The following is an 18826-nucleotide window of genomic DNA, read 5'->3' on the forward strand; positions in this document are numbered from 1 at the left end:
TTGTACACTTTAAATGAGTGAACTGCAAGATATGGGAATTATCTCTCAATAAAGCTATATTTAAAACGAGGGTGGGGACAAAACTTTAATAGAAACAGGGCCCATTTTGCATAGGGACAAATAATTCCACAAGTCACAGTTGTTGCTAAAGGCTGTGCAAAGTAAACAAGTGCACCCTTAACAACTGAGCCACGTATAAACGCTCCATTTTCTGCAGTATTTCTTTAAAGTATTAAACGGGCCGGCCCAGTGGCACAGTGGCTAAGTTCATACACTCGGCTTCAGCGGCCTGGGGTTCACAGGTTCAGATCCCTGGAGCAGACCTACACACCGCTCATCAAGCCACACTGCGGCAGCATCCCACATACAAAACAGACAAGGATTGGCACAGTTGTTAGCTCAGCAACAATCTTCCTCAAACAAAAAGAGGAAGATTGGTAACAGATGTTAGCTCAGGGCTGATCTTCCTCACCAAAAATAAATAAATAAAAAAAAAATTCAACGTTTTGGTGTTTTACAAACTTCATTATCTATAAAACCTACTTACGTGTCTAAGTTCACTCTACATTCATGTAAATTTTAAAGAAAGCAAAGCTATAATAAGGGGGAATGTCCACCAATGGAGCGATCACTGAATAAACTACCAGGCTGCCCTCACAGAATGAGGGAAGCCACGTGTATGGACCTGGGACAACACCCGCAATACCTTAGGTACACAGTGTTTACTTCCGAGGAATGGAGCCCTTCTTCCTTGTATCCTTGCTTCCATCCTGTCTCAATGTTTCCATGAACACGTATTACCTTTATGACAAAAGGAAACACGCGTGCACAGAAAGCAAGGGAAATCACAGAGCAAAAAGGCAACAGGGAAACACGGCCTGAGGCCAGACCCCTCCTGAGCAGTCCTTAGAAGTGGAACCTGAGAAGGGGAAGGAGGGTCCCCCATCTGCCCACGTGCAGTCAGGGGGCAGAGGGAACCCTCCAACGGCCCCAGAACAAAAGGACCACCTCAGCTATTCGTGGCCTGGAAGCTCTCTTTACACCGTGGCCCATGGCAGCACCTCTCTTAAATGCCTGGATCTTCCTTAACAAACAGTTAAAAAGACAAGGCAGTCTGGGGGCAGGGAGTGAGGTCAGAGGTAGAGGAGAGATTTTAAACACACTCTTGACTGTGCTAATTAAAACTTTTAAATCTAGTCAAACACAACCAATTTCAAATGGGTTCCTTTATTTGAATAAAACCACAAACAGAGGGGCCGGCCCAGTGACACAGTGGTTAAGTTCTCACACCCTGCTTCAGGGGCCGGGGGTTTGCGCGTTTAGATCCCAGGCGCAAACCCACACATCGCTCATCAAGCCATGCTACAGCAGCAACCCACATACAAAAGAGAGGAAGACTGGCACAGATGTTAGCTCAGGGCCAATCTTCCTTAGCAAAACAAAAAACAAAAAAAGCCCCACAAACAGAACAACCTAGGACAGAAGACTAAGTTGTTTCTGTTCAATTCACATGTTGGTGCAGGCGGACCACCACTCAGGTTTTACCCTCCATTTGAGGGGACCCACCTGGGCTACCAAGGAACATCCAGATTCAAGACTTTTTGAAAAACTAGCAGTCAAATAAATTGTTTAAAAGTTCATGGGAAGGGGGCCGGCCCGTGGCTGAGTGGTTGAGTTTGCACGCTCTGCTGCGGTGGCCCAGGGTTTCGCCGGTTCAAATCCTGGGCGCGGACATGGCACCGCTCATGGAGCCATGCTGAGGTCGTGTCCCACACAGCACAACTAGAAGGACCCACAACTAAAAAATACACAACTATGCACCGGGGGGGCTTTGGGGAGAAAAAGGACAAATAAAATCTTGAAAAAAGTTCCTAGGAGGAAGACTAGTTTCCCAAGGAGTAGCAAAGAAAATCTGGTTTTACTTTAAAAGAAAAAAAAGGGGAGTGGTGGGGGGGACAGTTCAGTTTACAAATCAGCGGAGACCTTGGCCATCTGCTCTGCACTAGCAATGTCCCCTGGGGAAACCGGACATTCACGAGGTAAGGTCACTGCAACAGGAGACATGAACCATGTTCGTGGACCGGACGACAACCTAGTAAAGACGTGAGCTCCCCCACGTGAATCCGCATGTTTGAACACAGTTCCAATCAAAATCCCAACTGGATTTGTTTATACCTGTAGATAAGCTGACTCTAAAGTTGACATGGAAATGTACAGGAAATAAAGTAAAACAATTTTGAGAGGAACACAGTTTGAGGTATTACACTGCCTGACTTTAAGACTCGCTATAAAGCTTCAGTAATCAAGACAGTGTTGTGTTAGCAAAGGGACAGGCACAGATTGATGGAAGAGTCCAGAAACAGACCCACATCAACACTACTACTTGACTTGACAAGGGTATGAGCAATTCAGTGGAAAAAGGTTAGTCCTAAAGGCACAAGTGGACGGCTACAGGTCAGAAACAGAACCCCACCTCACACGTTACACAAAAATTCACTCAGAACGCATCAGAGGTGTAAATAGAAATTTTAAAACCATAAGACTTTCAGAAGAAAACGTGGGGCAGGACAAAGAATTCTTGGACATAACACCAAAAGACCCAGAAAAAAATTTTTTTTTTCATAAACCAGACTTCATTAGAACTAAAGTATTGCTCCAGGAAGACAAAAGAGAAGAAACAGTCTACAGACTGGGAGAAAATATCTGCAAATCACATACCTGACAAAGGGCTTGTATCCCAAATATAAAGAGCTCTCAAAACTTGAGAGTTAATGAAAACAACCCAATATTTGAACAGATACCTCAAAAGAGGATACAGGCATTGCAAATAAAAACATGAAAAGATGTTTGACCATCAGCTAATAGATACACGCACATTAAAGCTACAATAAGTTACCACCACCCACTTATTAGACTAAAATAAAAAATACTGACAGTATCAGGTGCTGACAAAGTGGATCAACCCTCATACACTGACGGTGGCAATGCAAGATGGCACAGCCGCCTGGAAACTAGTTTGGTGGCTTCTCATTAAAGTTAAGCATAGCTTACAATAGGACCCAACAATTCTACACCTTATTCTAGAGAAATGAAAACTCGTGTTCACACAAAAACCTTACATGAATATTTACAGCGGCTTTATTCATAACTGTCAAAAACTGGAGACAACCCCTACGTTCTTCAGTGGGAGAATGGATAAATAAACAGTGACAGGTCCATACAACGGAATACAGTTATCCCTCGGTATCCGTGGGGGATACCAAAACCGGCGAGGATGCTCAAGCCCCCGGGTGGGCCCTCTAAGGCTCTAAGCTCCAACCCGCGGCTGGCTGAGTCCACGGATGCGGAACCCACGGTTACAGAGGGCTGAGTGCACTGCTCAGCAACAAGGACATGAACTACTGACACACCCAGCTCAGATGACCCTCAAAGGCACTATCCTGAATGGAGAAAGCCAGCCTGAAAAGGTCGCATGCAGTATGACAACGCTACATGGCATGTGCAAAATGACAAAACGGTAAGGGATGGAGAGCACCTGAGGGGTTGCCACAGGTTGCGAATGTCAGGTGGAAGACGTGACTACACAAGGACAGCGTGAGGGAGTTTTTTGGGCGAGCGAACAGTTGTGTATCCTGATTGTGGTAGCGGTCACACAAACCGATGCATGTGTCAAAATTCATAGAGCCATAATCCTCCCGAAGTCAATTTTACTGTATAGTAACATAAACAACAAAAGGAAAAGACCAGCGAGGAGAGTAAGAAAGGATCTGCTGACTCTTTCGATAAACTCTCCTTTGGCACATGGTTTCAGATCTTTTAGCTATTTGGGAAAAGAGAACTGAAAGATTATAAAAGATGCAGGGTCTGAATCTTTTTGCCCCAAGACCTTCAGGTGGTCTCATACAAAGGAGTACACAAATGTTTGCATCAAAACAAGTTTTCTTTTGGGGAGAGGGAGCTGCAAATCTTACAGAGCCAGGAAAATGGGAGGTCAGAACGGAACAGAAAGAAAAGATCCACAGAAACACTGGTTTAACAACACACACATCCAATAAACTCACGTACGTAAACGACGTGCGCTGTTTTATAAGTCATGTGTAAATTCAGACCGATGCCCCAAAGAGTCTCAACTGTTCCACACAAGCTACTGGAAAATGAGGAAACAGGGATGAACACAATAAATATTAGTAAGCGGAATGTGTGATGGGTATTATGAAGGATTAGAAAGCAATGTAATCAAAATTGCAAATTACTTCTGGTTTAAGCGCTCTCTCCTTGAATTCTCACAAAACACCTGTTATTCATCTTAACAGGACCATGTTATAGACACCTTTAAGTAAAGAACAAACCAAACCAAACCACAGGAGAGTTCTGGTGTCCACTTCCCAATCCATGGCACTTCCCCACTGCAGGGGACCGTCCAGCACAGCCTGCTCCCCATCCCCGTGGCACTGGGGACACAGAAGTGGCCACCGTGCTGCTGCGGGCGATGGGCTGCCGCTAATCACCATCCAACCGTCTTCACCCACTCTGCCAAGAAAGTGGTAAGACTCTTAGAGATGGAACTCACTGCTCCCTTGGTCCCAATGAGCTTTCTGGAGTTCAAACTACACCCGTGTCCCCAGTGAGGTAACCGCACGAGGCTGCTCACACACGATTGCGAGGTTTTAGTAGGTACTCGCAAGTGACTTTTTAAATGCAACTGTATGATGAAATAGGGCAACATTCACAAGATCTGAATAACTCAATGAATCAATAGTTTTCAAATGACCAACGATGGTATTGGAAAAGCTCCATTCAAAGTGCAAGACAGACCAATGAATTTTAATGCAATGGAGCATGAAAAGTTAATTCATAGGGCTTCAAACTGCACATTGCGATTAACCTTAAGAAGCTGCCAAATTTTGGTATAGTATCAAAGAATTGCTACAATTATCTGAAAAGGCTTTTCTAACTGTACTCCTCTGTAAGGCCGGGTTTTCTTTATATTTCCACTAAAATTACATTGCAACTGACAGCAGAAGCAGATATGAGAATTCAGCTGTCTCCTATTAAGACAAACAATAAGAAATCTGCAAAAATGTAAAAGCAATGTCATTTCTAATTAAATTTTTTGTTTTGGAAAAAAATCATTTCCTATATAAAGTATGTTATTTGTGTTACCATGTACTGGCAGCGGCTTCTTCTTTTTTCTGCCTTTTCTCCCCAAAATCCCCCAGTACACAGTTGTATATTTTAGTTGTGGGTCCTTCTAGCTGTGGCATGTGGGACGCCACCTCAGCATGGCCTGATGAGCGGTGCCATGTCCACGCCCAGGATCCGAACCAGCGAAACCCTGTGCTGCCAAAGCAGAGCGTGTGAACCTAACCACTTGGCCACGGGGCTGGCCCCCTCAATTTTTAATATGGCAAATAATGACAGATATACCCCACCTCCCAAAAGCTCTTTGGGGTTCTCAATTTTAAAACTGTTAACAGGATGCTGACAAGAAAAAGTGTGACAGGCCAGAGACCAGTCTGATGGTGGCTCGGTGCCGCCCTGCAGAGTCCCTACCTAGGAGACACCAGGCCAGTCATTTGGAGGGCAGGAGTAAAGGAGCCCAGATTCCTTTACGCCTGGGGGTTTCTCCGCCTTCTGAGCCCATGGGCCTCTGGAAGCGCCCCGAGAGGCTGCTATGGAAGCGGGTCCAGCTCAGCCTCATCCACCTCCCACCCAACTTCCCTGCAGATTGCATGCCCGGACGTCAGCTCCAGCCCCACACGCAGAAGCAAGGGACTGTGAGAGGCGGTGCACGGTAACAATCTAACAAATCCCTTTGTGTCTCCCGCTACTCTGCTGCTGCGGGCACCCTCAGTGACAGGGCCAGCCCCACCCCACGCCACCTAGCTCATCCAATGTAGCAGCGAAGCGCATTCCTAACCACAAAGGTGGTCCAAGTCCTTTTAAAAAATACTGAATAAAACCTATTACAGATGCCACAATCATGAGGACCCGCACATCTTTTTGATCCAATATAAATCACGATGAGGTCCCGTACGATGGAATACTATTCCGCAACAGAATGAACAATGCACTGACACCTGCTCCGACGTGGATAAACCTGGAGGACGTCACGCCAAGTGAAAGAAGCCAGACACGAAAGGCCACCGATTGTATGATCCCATTTATGTGAAACGTGCAGAATCGGCCAAGCTGAAGAGAGAGGAGACTGGGAGCTGCCTAGGGCTGCGGGGAGACAGAGTGACCTCATGAACACAGAGTTTCTTTTTAGGGTAAGGAAAACGTTCAATTTTGATTGTGTTGATGGTCACACAACTGAATAAAGTTAAACCCACGGACCTGTACACTTTCAGTGGGTGAAGTGTGACGTATGTGAATTATATCTCAACATAAATTGCTATTTTAAAAATCATGGTGATTACTAATACATTTTAAATCAAAAAGACTTAGAGAAGGGCAGATGCAAATCTAACGCTTTATAATTGTTAGCAAAACAGGTAAAATCAAGGTTAATTGGTATTTAATATTGCGGCATGTTCCAGTCTGATTGAAACTAAAATACAAAAATGCGATGCATTGATTATTTGGCACTCTGTGGGGAGAAACTACTGTTGAAGGTGCAGAAAATTACCTGGGCTCGTCCCTGCTCCTCCGACCTCAAAGGCCAATGGGGGGAAAAGCAAAGAAACACAACACGGTGTTAATGACAACACAATGGACATGCCTAGGCAACACAAGGACGGCGCCTCTATCTTCACCTGCCCAGAAGCCTTGCCTCTGCTACTCTCACCTCACACCGCCCTGAAGTCAAACCCTACCCCTACCCGCCCTGACGGCCCGCCTCCACAGGCCCCGCCTCCCCAAGCCCTCTGCTTCCCGGATGCCATCTCTCTCCCCTCCACTTCCACAGCCCCCTTTCCACCTCTGGTGGCGGCCATCACTTTCTATCCTGCATTAATTACCTGTTCCCATGACCTGTCCATACCCTGCTGACTTTCCTTAAGCAAAGACATCTTATCACTTCTCCCTCGTTTTAAACCCCCAGCCCCCAGGGCCTGAAGCAGCGATTGCAGGATGACCAGCAAGTTCGCACAACGCTCAGTCCATGTGGGCAGTCTTCTTCCTAGGTTATTACAGAAGAAAATTCCATCCAATATGGACTCGACAAGCCACACGGCACTATGGAGCCCCCGGACTGTGGCTAGCGAGACTGAGGAACTGAGTAATTAATCGATATCTAATCAGCCACGAGTGCCTAGCGGCTACAAGGCTGGACAGTGCGGGTCTAGAAATCGCTTCATCCCTGGGAGCTTGGTTCCTTCACCTGCAGAGGAGGGGCATAACAGACACTTTCTTCTCTAAAACAAAATTACATGACCCAGCGCCCTCTGATATCAACACACCGAAATGAAAACAGTCTTTTAAGAAAAATAAGAGGTCTTAAAAAAATTATAGGACTTAACTTCATCAAAATAGAAAGTCAATTTTAAATAATAGCCTCTGATTTCCAAGGAAATACTGGCCACAGAGGAAACATTCAGATTTCTAGTACTAATTCTTCCTCTCGCCAGGTTCCCCGCAAAGCAATTAACAAACGACTTTAGAATAATCCCCAAGACTTTAAACAGCTCACAGGGACCACGCTTTGAACATCACAATTCCCAGGAACTGAGTGCCGAGGGAGACTACAACCGAGCAGAAGATCGCCACCGCCTCCCCGCCCACCCGGCATTAACTGGCACTACTGTGTCTGAGACACAGAAGACGTGTGTGACTGGCGCCGTGCAACCTGAAGCTGAACTAGTCACCTCAAGGATAATTTGCATCTCCCCCAAAAGGTCACCTCACGTGTTTGCATCTTCTCCAGACACCCCCAAATCAACTCGCTTAAAGGTCTCAATTTTGCCAAGCCCCTGCTCAACGCATTAGCAGTTATCCGCGCACGGCTGCGCGTCACCATCCGTGCTGTGGGCGTCTTCAGTCCTGACCAGCTTCCTTGGGGCCAAAACTTGCATCTCCCATCTTCCCATTTTACCTGCAGAAACTCAAGCACAACTGATGACCAATAACTACCCTAAAAATCTACCTGCGCAGTCACTGAAATCACCCCTCAGATGCCAGGTCCAAAAGGTGCGCTTTCAGAGGAAATCCCAGACCCGGTGCGCGCGAGCCGCGTCTCGAGTTGCACTGTGCAAGCAGAGGGGAATTGGGAAAAATCGCTAAGACCAAAAAGCCACCCTTACTCAAGCTTTCTTCAGAATCAGAGACTTAAGAGGCACAGACTGATGTCAAACCGAGTAAGGGTTCCTGTCTGTACACCTGTTTTGCTGTAGCTGTTACAGGTTGGGACAGCTACAATCGCTTCACAAGCTGAACGTGCTCCCCGAAGTTGCCTACGACAATACAGACTGCATTTTAAAATTCACTGTCAGGGAAGAGACCCAAAAGGAAAATACTGGAAATATGCCACACAGACACCACCACACAGCTCACCGGAAGCTCCTGAAGCAGGGAGGCTGGCCTCCAGGCCACCTGGGTTCTTTCCACCCCTGCCCAGTTAAGGGATCCCGGGGCTCAGGACCTCTGACCCAGTCTTCCTTCCACCTTGTGAAAGCGGCTGTCTTAGGAAGGAAACTAGGTGATTTACGCGACAGGGAGGACACAAACACAGCTGGTCAGGGCTTCACAACAGGACACGGCCCGGGGAGCAGCGGGGGGCCGCCAAGTTCGGGCCATCCTCATGGAGGTGCTCGGAGGAGCCCCAGTCTGCTCCTCCGTAGGGCAGTGTCGGGGGGCCAGGATGCCGGCGGGCCTGAGCGGCCGAGGTCTGCACTTCGGTTCAAGGTGCCTTAGCAGCTAACCCTGCAGGCTGCAGAACTGGGTATTCTGAAACGCAGCCCACTGTGCCCGGAGCCCCAGCTGACAAGCCTTCTCAAATTTAAATCTCTCCATATCCCCCGAGCCCCAAATGGTGTGCGTTAGGGATGATTCATTTCAGCTCAGGATCTTATTATAACATGTTACTGAAGGCCTGATTCAGTCACTGGGCTTCTCGAAGGAGGGGGGGGCATCTACTTTTAAAAATATATACTAGTTGGCTTCTCATGCCCCCATATTCCACTAGCTGAACTGTCCAGGTGGCCCCAGCTGACGCGGGCAGTGAGTTACATTCTATATTCAAAGTACGCGGTGAACCACATCAAAACGTTCAGACTTGGAAGCCCCACTGCAGCTTACACTGTGGGGCGGTGAGCTAAGAAACGTGGGAGAAGGCAGCAGGGGTGTTTAAATTACAAAGCAGTCACCACTACTTTTATGACCAATGGTGCCTACTGGCTACGATGGATCGCAAATGGCTGTGAGGCCGCACTGCATGGGTTCAAAGCCCGTCGCTGACCTGAGGAAGTTAGTGAACTCGCTCAGAGTCTCGTTTTGCTCTGCTCTAACGTGGGGATGAGGACACGGCGCTTTCAGGGTTGCAGTAAGGAGCGAGTGAGTTAACACAGGGACAGCCTCACACCACAGGGCCTGGCACACAGTAAGGAGTCCTCAGTGAGGGTGAGTGGCCACACTCGTCAAGCCTCTTCGCAGCTCTCTAGGGTTCAAGGCCAGCTCCATTTACTGGGCACCCAAGTGCTGCTTCTTACCCCCACTCCTTGGAGCCTGTATTAGTTTCCAAGTGCTGAACAAATCACCACAAACTTAGTGGCTTAAACAACACATTTATTCTTTACAGTTTTGGAGGTCAGAAGTCTGAAAACAGGTCTCACTGGGCTAAAATCGAGGTGTCAGAAAGGTTGTGTTCCTTTCAGACCCTGGAGGGGAGAATCTTCTTGCCTTTTCCAGCTTCTAGATCCCGCCCACTTTCCTTGGCTCCCTTTCCATGTTCAAAGGCAGCAATGTCCTTCTCACACCACGCCACTCTGACACTCCCACCTCCATCCTTTCAGGCGGAAGGAGCCCACCGGGATCACGCTGTACAATCTCCCCATCTAGGGGTCCTTAACTTCATCGCATCTGTGAGGGCCCTCTGTCACATTTGGTCACACAGTCCCAGGCTCCGAGGACTGGGACACAGACATCTTTGGGGGCCGTTATTCTGCCTAGATCCGAAAGCCCTCAGGACAGAGATGTGCAGACCCGATCCCATCGTGCTATTCCACACCTCCTGCCTCTCACCACTCCAGACCCTCCCTCCTTCCAAACTCAGCGGTGTCCCCTCCCCGTGAAACCTCAGCTGCCCAGCCCTTCCCCATCGCAGGCCAGCCCTGTCTTTCCTTTGTGGCACAGCCATGTCCCCCTCACCATTTCATCAGAGAGCTTCACCGAGGCCCTCCCCTGCACGTGTGCCAGGCACCCTCACCCCATGAGGATGTCCAGTCCAGCAGGGCGGCCAGCACCGTTCCTGCCACGTTGGGAGGGGTTTCATAAATGTCCGTCTGTCAACAGAAGCCCCGCAGCAGGCTCTGCGAGCGCACAGCAAGGACAGCTCTGCACCACCGGGGTGCAACAGAGCCAGGAGCAGACCACGATCCCCGGGCCACGTGGAAATCAAGAGAAGCACACAAAAGGGCGGAGCCGAGAGCAAAGATGCCCCGTGCGGAATCTGCCAACAGGTGCCCCTCCGTGGAACTAACCAAGATGAAGAACAAGTGTGGAGACTTCCCAGCAACCAGACTTTCCTGCAACACCCAAGCAGGGGCTCATGCGGGTGCTGGCGAGCTGGCATGGTGTGCCACACGTCACAGAGGACCACGTGACAGCTTGGCAGATTTTAGGGTTAGAGTGTTAACTGCAACCCAAAAGCAGATACAACCCAGAATCCACTTCCTTTAATAAAAGATAATTTAGCTGTAAGTTTATGGGCTATAGTTGAAGCTTTCTACAGATAAGCTCTGGAAAACTGCTTTAAAAACCTGTTGTCATCGGTACACCTCTGGGGCACTGGATCCTCAGGAGTACTGGTAACAGAGGAACGGGTGGGATAAACACCATCCTCTCCGGGCAGCAGGAATGCCATCTGTCCTAGGAGAGGGCAAGATTGTTCTTTCAAAAGCTATTCACATATGCCGACTCAGCCAAAGGGTTGCATACAGGCTCTTCACACAGGAACTGCTATTGCACACAAAATTCTGTTTAGTTACCAAGGTGGACTGACAACGTTACAGTGTAATAGCGTTTCTTTACACTAACAGCCCACATACACACTTTCAATGAACACTCTGGTTTCCGCAGTTTTTCCCCATGTGTGTTCATTCTAAGTGCTAAGTGGTAACTTTACATTTGTTGACTCTAATAATAAACTGGGGCTTTATTTTGCACATCTATTTGATTTCACTTAAATAATTTGTTTGCAATGTATTTCTCTAAGATATAGTTTAGCAACTGTCCACGATGGACTGGAAATTTTTTAAAAAACTGGTTCTTCACCACAAATAACTGGAGAAGCCCTGCTCTTTAGGGTTTGCCCAAGAGTTATTTATCCACAAGTTTCTAATGGTTTTACTCATTTTAATTTGGCTTTTCCAGTACACACTGTATCTTTCCAACGTTCAATGTGACACTAACACTACCAGAAACACATTCCAGCCAAGGATCCAACTGTTTAGGCCAGCGCTGGCCACTGACACTTACTGCGTTGATGGAAGTGTTCTGCACTACCCAATGGGGCGGCCACCAGCATGTGTGGCTACCGAACGCTTGAAATGTGGCTCATTGGTTGAGGAACAGGGTTTTTCATTGTCAAGCTGAAATCACCACCACGTGGCGAATGGCTACCACACTGCACAGCACAGGGCTAAACCCTGAGTCAGCTTACCCCCCCACGTCATCTCCCCGTGCCCTAAGACGGGTCTCGGCAGGAAAACCGCCCCTTTGTTCTCATCAGTACCAACAGGTGACCTGGAGAGCTTCAGAGAAATAAGGGCTCCTTCTGGCCAGGGCAGGGGGGATACCACACCAGGCAGGAGCAGCAGCAGCCCCTCGGCCACGAGCGTGCCACAGACTTGAGGGAGGGACAGCCCCAAGGCTGGGGCGCACTCCCAAAGAGGCCGCAGCGCCCCTCACTGCCCCAGCTGCCTCTGAGGGCACTCTGCAGGGCAGGGCAAGCATTCCAGCCCCTACTGTTCACCCCCTTAGTCCTTACAAGCTAAAGATAGAAGAGAAAAGGCTGAGAGTATTGGGGGAGAATTCTATGATGGTTATAAAAGAAGGTGGAATGTTTTTAACCACACACGATTTACTTGATTGAATTAATTTCTCCTCCAAGATGATATAAATTATCAACTGGAAGAAGCAAGCACTTCAAAAATTACCCACCCTACCCTATGCAAAAAGAAGAGCTGGACTGTGTGAGCGTGTAAACACGTTCAGGAGTGGCACGTTCAGGAGTGTTACATGTGCTCGTTTTAAAACAGGACTTGCACAGTCAATTAAGAGCCTTGAAACATAATTTATTCCCCAAAGTCACATTGATGAAATGCACTTGCAACTCGAGGTGAATGGCCCGTCAGCCTTTCTGGAAAGGGCCAAGAGTGGGAGGCTGCGCAGCCTACACGGTGAAGCACCACCACGTGGTCTCCCTTGGGAAGGCCCCCCCTCAGCTCTTTCCGAAGGTACGAAGGACCGGGTGGTGGGGCGAGCCAAGAGAAGTCAGATGACCCCCGGACACCTGTGGCTACTCCCTAGGTATGACCCCACTCTGCAATGCAGGTCACCCTCACACACTCACTGAAGCGCCTTCCACACCAGAGCCCAGTTTAACAAGCTATTGCGAGAGCCAGACCTTCCCCTGGGGGATATTCCGGGGCTGGTACTTAGCGCAGGACACTGCCCTCCCAGCATCAGGATGCCAGGAATACCAGGGCAGTCACCGGCACGGAATCGAAACGGAGGGCAGGCCGGGGTTTTGAATATTCTACGCCAGGCCGGAACATCACGTCGGACTGCTGTGGTCACACACAGGAACCTCCTCTCTGTACTGCAGGAGATTCTCAATGACCCAAAAAGAAGGGAGGGCCACCACCCAGGGACGCAGACAACACTCACAGTTGAGCCATTTAGTGAGATAAAGCTCCTGTCAATCAGATCACGGGAGCTCCTTGACAGGACACCTGGGCACCCCTGTGAATATTAACAGCTGTGACCTCACAACGGCGGTCCCCACACCTCAAGTGTTGACCTGAGAACCGAACTGGCTACCAGGCAGCACACGCACCGCCCGGGAGGGCTCGGCCTGCACCAGGCAAGGAGCCGTCCCGTCCTGCAAGCCCGTGTGGCCTCCGCTTCCCAGCTCGTGTCAACCCCACAACGTGGACAAGGGCACATCTTCTCAGGGTGTGTCCTCCCATCCCAGAGGCCCCTCTCCCCTCTCCATTCTGCAGTTCCTGCTAGTCTCACACTCAGCAGTGTCTTCACCAATTCCAGAAGCATTCGGGTCGGTGTCTTTCCCCACAGAAGAAACTTTCTAATCGCCTCCACCCCCAGCCTCCAAGGTTAAGTTGGCAGCCTTCAAAAGCGGGCTCGCACCTCTTCAGGAGCATTTCAACACGCCTCACTTCTCATTAGCCAAGGCATGTGTTAACTTACTAGAAAAATGGCATAACTGACTTTCTTGCCTACGCATGACACTTAAAATCCTGCTTCCTCCAACTTTCCTAAGTCCAAATTAGTTCAGAACAAGAAGTTTATGAAGCAGGTGACATTTCACATTTAACTCTGTCACAGTGCACGTCAAGAAATACCTTGTTACTACTCTCGGGCTCCAGAGTACAATTTCTTTGCCTTGGAAATCAAGCAGAAGCAGCCAGGTACACAGAGCTCATCCAAAAACCCAGAAACAATAACAAAAACTCTCAACTACTCAAAAGAAACCCTCAGTAATTTATGAAGGCCCATCAAGCTTTTCCTTCCAAGAGGATCAAGAATGCCACTTCAAGCAACTTACGTTAAAAACAATAAAACTGAATTAGCAGCTGTGAGAGCAGCATGGGTTTATGGCTTCAGCAGCCTTTCACACGCCACCTTGCCAGCCAGCCATCTCCGGGCCTACCGTTCAGCCTTCGAACTGCTGTTTCCTGAAGGAGGCTCTCCCGCAAGTACACCGAACAAAAAAGGAACTGAAGATGGTGACCTTCAGCACAAACGATCCAACAGCGAGGAAGACGGGCACACAAGCAGAGGCCCCACAGGGAGGACGAGGACACAGGTTTACTCGGCGCTTAGGCAAGGCCAAGTAGCTGTGGCCACCAGAAAGGAGGAGGGAAAGGGTGGCATCTGAAGGGGCTCTGAACACTTCCTGGGGTATCTGTCCTGTCTGCATTCCAGAAGGAGAAGCCGCTGCCACCTGTACAAGTGTGGACAGCAAGCCGGAGTCAGAGCCCATGCGGCAGGGCACGTGTGTTCCAGGAGCTGGCCACACACAGGACACTGAGGCCATCCCGAGGACCCCAGTGGCCAAGACTGGGCTGCAGACTTCCCACACAGAGGGAAGGCAGCACACTCGAGTCCTTTCCTGCAGGGCGGTGACACGACAGAGCCGTCCTGTGGGCAGTCTGTTTTCGTAGCTGTGTGGGGTTCAGGAAGGATGGAAGCAGAGACCAGTAGGAAGGCCATTGCACAGTCCCAGCATGAGGCAACAGGGGCCTCCTTCGGGGTGGCGGCTGGAAAAGCAAAGGGGCTTGCGAACAGGATGTGGGGATCAGAGAGAAGAATTCAAGGCCAACTCCCAAAGTCTGGAGGCTTGGTGACCTGGCTGCACTGCCACCACCTGACTCCCAACCTCATCAAATTAATCGTTAGATGCTCAAACACCAGCGCAAGCACAAGAACACTCTTAGCAGAGAAGGCTACCAATCGGACCCAGCTTCACTACCAGTGTCACAACGCACCAAGTCCACGCATGCGCCCTGCTTTCCATTAGGCTCTTCTTAAAACACTATACCATTAACCTAAACACTATTTAGGTACATCGAGCCCAGGAGTTCATAAATAGTGTTGCTTGGATGGGGGCTGATTATGCTTTCTTCCCCATTCACATTAGGGTATAGTTGCCACAGGACATTTTTGCATACCACTGACAATGAACTCACCCCACCTGTGGTGTCTGCCTTGCTTTACTCCTAACCCAAGTATAGCCCTTCCACAGGTGCAAAGGTGTGACCATCACAGCAACACCACTGAGTGAACCTCTCTGTGCTCCCAACTCTGGGCCTGGCCCTTTACACAGGCCTCATGCTTCCACCCTCACAACAACCTGGCTGGCAAGACGTGACTGACCTCCTTTTCTAGGATGCAGAAACCGAGGCACCAAGAGCTTAAGCAACGTGCATGAGGTCACACAACAATTAAATGGCAAAGTCCACATTCAAGCTCAGGCCTGGCCCTGGGCCCGTTCTCAGTCACCGCACTGCCCCAGCGTGAGTTTTAACCCAACCGCCTCTTTCCCCCTTTCCACAACACTGATTCCAAAAAACAAAATCAAAGGTACAAGTATACACTTTCTCCCCATATATGCTGTTATCCATCTTTTACTTGCTTACAGATAATCAGGATCAGCAGCCTGAAAGGATCAGGAGGGCTGAGGCCTGGGCAGAGTGACTTCCGGTCCTCCTGAGCCCTGACAGGCTCAGAAGTTCCCAAGTTGGGCCTACTTTCTTCTATCCTTCCGGGTGCTCCGAGTTAATATTCGCTTTGTAGCTTCACAAAGAGTTCTTTTACCAACCAAAGCTAATGTGAGAGGAAAATCAATATTCTCCCATTACTTGATTTTTATCTTGTAACGGCCCACTATGTGACAAGGAAACTTATGCTTTAGATACAACAAAATGCGCAAGTTTGGTTTACCTGGTGCCTGTGTGCAAGAGAACTCGCTGTCCACTCCCAAACCTGCTTCAGCAGAAAAGTAACCGGACGCTCCACGGACCCACACAAGTTCGGAAGAAAAAGAAATCGACCACTGCTGCCCCCCAACCCAAAAACGCAGAAGTCAGTGATCAATTCTTTTCAGAAACTACAGATGACTCATTGATTTGCTCCCAGCTTGGTGTCCTGATGGCAACGGTCTGAGCGTTGTACAAAAGTCTAACAAGACCGTCCGTCCCATGAGTCCCAGAGATTACACTCTGAAACAGACTACTCACCCGGGCAGAGGAACCACACCAGGGAACAAACAGCAGGGTATTTACATTTGTGCTAGCCAGCCTGCAGCTTGCAGAAGCAAGGCCTTGGGAAAACTTCCTGTTGATTCGCCAGGGCATAACACAGACCAGATTCTCACCTCTCCAAGCACTCCCAGGGCAGAGGCCTGTGCAAGTCACTCCTTCAGCCCCACGGCCTGCACTGCCTCTGCGTTACAGCGAATAAATAAACTGCCAAGCAAATTCATTCCTCGCTGGACCGAACAATGCCCCCCCACCCACAGTTTTTTCTGCCTCCCAACGCGAAATGCAGTCAGGCCTTACAAGCAGCATGTGGCCCCGACCCCAAGGCACTGCCAAGATGCCCTCATCTTTTCCCTCTCTGCCCTCTACCCTTCATAACCTTCCTAATGCTCAGAAGATGACATTTTAAAAATAACTAATCCTGAGCATTACCATTCTCCAGGGGATGGATATGCAATGCAAGGACTCTGCAGAGTTCAGTCAAAAGCAAATGCAACTTGAATCCTAAGTGGAGCAGGAGGAGCGCAAACTAACATTGACCTATTGATAGGAAAAGCCAACCAACCAAACCAGTCTCCCAGGCTCCTTCGAAACCACCCTGCCCAGGAGGGCGGGCAGGATGCTCCTCATTGACAAAGCCATCTCTTGCCCAAACTGCTCAGAACTCCTGACAGTTTCCAGCTGCTGATTCTATTGGAATCGGGGCAAAGACACCAAACAGGTGCATGTCACTATCACAGCCTGGCATTCGAAGCCAACCAGAGTTGCTACTCACCAAGTCCCACGCTTCTGGCTTTTTAATAGGAAGAATTCCTTCACTTTTCCTGATCCTAAACTACAATGTCTAAACCTAGCACCACATTTTAGGAGTGGAAAAGCTCAGGCAGGCTGAAACAGACTGCCTAAGACACGGCCAGTTTTCTAAACCACACACCTGTGGGTGTTCACAGGGTGTCCACAACCATAAGCCTTACAAAGGTACTTCTGGATAATGAATCTGGGTCAGAGTCCCACTCGAAAGACACAAGTGTGTTAAGTTTAAGAATCAGCATTAAGAACTGCAACCTTTGCCACCCAGTTTGAGATTCTAGCAAATTTTCAGATTAATGATTTTAGGGGCGACCCTTCCAAGGCAAACTCTGATACGAAAATAAAACTCCATGAGGAAAGAGCAGTCTTGAAAGCATGCAGGGATTTCTGAAAATTCTTCCACTGCTCTTCAATACTCTCTGGTCTTACAGAAAAGTCCTTAGAACTTGTGGACATGAGTATTTCCCCAAGGACACAGTTCTGTACCAGAAATATATGCTCTTCACTGAGATCCGTGTTTATTAATGCACACTAGTGTTCAAAAACACTTGAAAAGTGGGAAGACAGGGTACGTGGGAAATCTATATGCTAGCACTATTTGGATTTTTAACTTGACCGGGTGACAGTTGAAAAAGAAACTGGAAAGCAGCCCTTTCTAGTTGTGTGGCATAAAAGGCAGATATAAAATTCTCTCAGCAACGCAGTCCTTCAGCTGGCTGGTTTAATCACACAAGCTCTGGGAAGTTACTGCCTTGCTGGGGCCAAGGGAAATAGCTGGCCAGGCCCATGGCTGGACCCACTCTCCTGTCCCCCATTACTGCTTTCCCAAGTACCACTGGGAAGCACTTCCTGCAGGCATCTCTGCCACTTTGCCTTCTGCAATCTGGCAAGCCCTTTTTTCAGCAAACATCCAATTATTGGCAGTCAGTCATTCACGGTGGTTATGGTAAGTGTTCCCACCAACGAGTGTGCAGGGCCCCACCTGTGCGGCCACCCACAGGACCGACGCTGCTTCACCTGAGCTTCCTTAGCGCCTCCATTCATTTACGCGACCCAAGATCTCTTGCTAAAAGCAAAACAAGAACATTCAACGCCCGGTTCATTGAGGTGGCCCCCTATGGATGCCTGCCAGGCCGACCGCTGAACGTAAGTAAGGAAACTATCCTTTAAGACTACTGCGATCTTGCCCCTTTAAGTACTTTAGGCCGTGGGAAATAAAAGATGCCTGCCAACCACCAACTCTGCTTGAGCTGCCTGAATCAAAGACCCTTTCCGTTCCGGTGCCTTTACAGCAAACCTTTGTAACCGGGACTCGATTATCTCAAAGCGCAGCGCCTGGGAAAATTGCCGCCACCTGGGCAGAAAACCAAGTTACCTTTGGAGTCAGGTTTGATTCGGATGGAGGAAGCCATGGGTGGCGGGGCTTTCGCGGAGTTTCAAAGACACACCTGGCCGGATGCTGACCGGCCCGCACACAGCCAGGTACCAAACTCCCCGAAAACCAGGTAACTGAGAGGCGAGGAGCGCCTGGCTCGGAACTCAGGGCCGCCGCAAGGGAGGAGCGCATCGGCGGGCCCTGCAGGGGCTGCAGAACGAAGCCGGCGCTGGAAGCGCGGCCAACCAGCGCTCGGGGGGACGCGGCAGGCCCGGGTGGGCTCTCCGGGGGAGCGCACCGGAGCAGGTGTGCGCGACGCCCGCGGCCAAGGGGGCCTCGAGCTCCCCGGGCGTACCGGCCGGCCGCGGGCCCGTCGAGGCAGGCCCCGGAGACGCCCGCGAAGGGGGACGGTCCCCGGAGCCCGCTCCCCACCCGGGCGGCGGGGTGGCCGCCTGCCGCGAGCAAACGCCTGCGGCCCGAG

General features: G+C 49.5%; 1 protein-coding gene across 1 annotated transcript in view; it reads right to left on the reverse strand.

Annotated features, from left to right (window-relative positions):
• The window catches only part of USP7 (ubiquitin specific peptidase 7), a 61139-nt gene extending 42742 nt beyond the window's left edge, over positions 1–18397 (reverse strand). Inside the window, exon 1 of the mRNA XM_046665978.1 lies at positions 18346–18397. Within this exon, the coding sequence (XP_046521934.1) occupies positions 18346–18382 (37 nt within the window). The 5' untranslated portion in view covers positions 18383–18397. The remainder of the gene's footprint in view (positions 1–18345) is intronic.
• Positions 18398–18826: the final 429 nt, after the last annotated feature.

This window comes from Equus quagga, chromosome 7, assembly GCF_021613505.1.
Source record: "Equus quagga isolate Etosha38 chromosome 7, UCLA_HA_Equagga_1.0, whole genome shotgun sequence".
Lineage (NCBI taxonomy): Eukaryota > Metazoa > Chordata > Mammalia > Perissodactyla > Equidae > Equus > Equus quagga.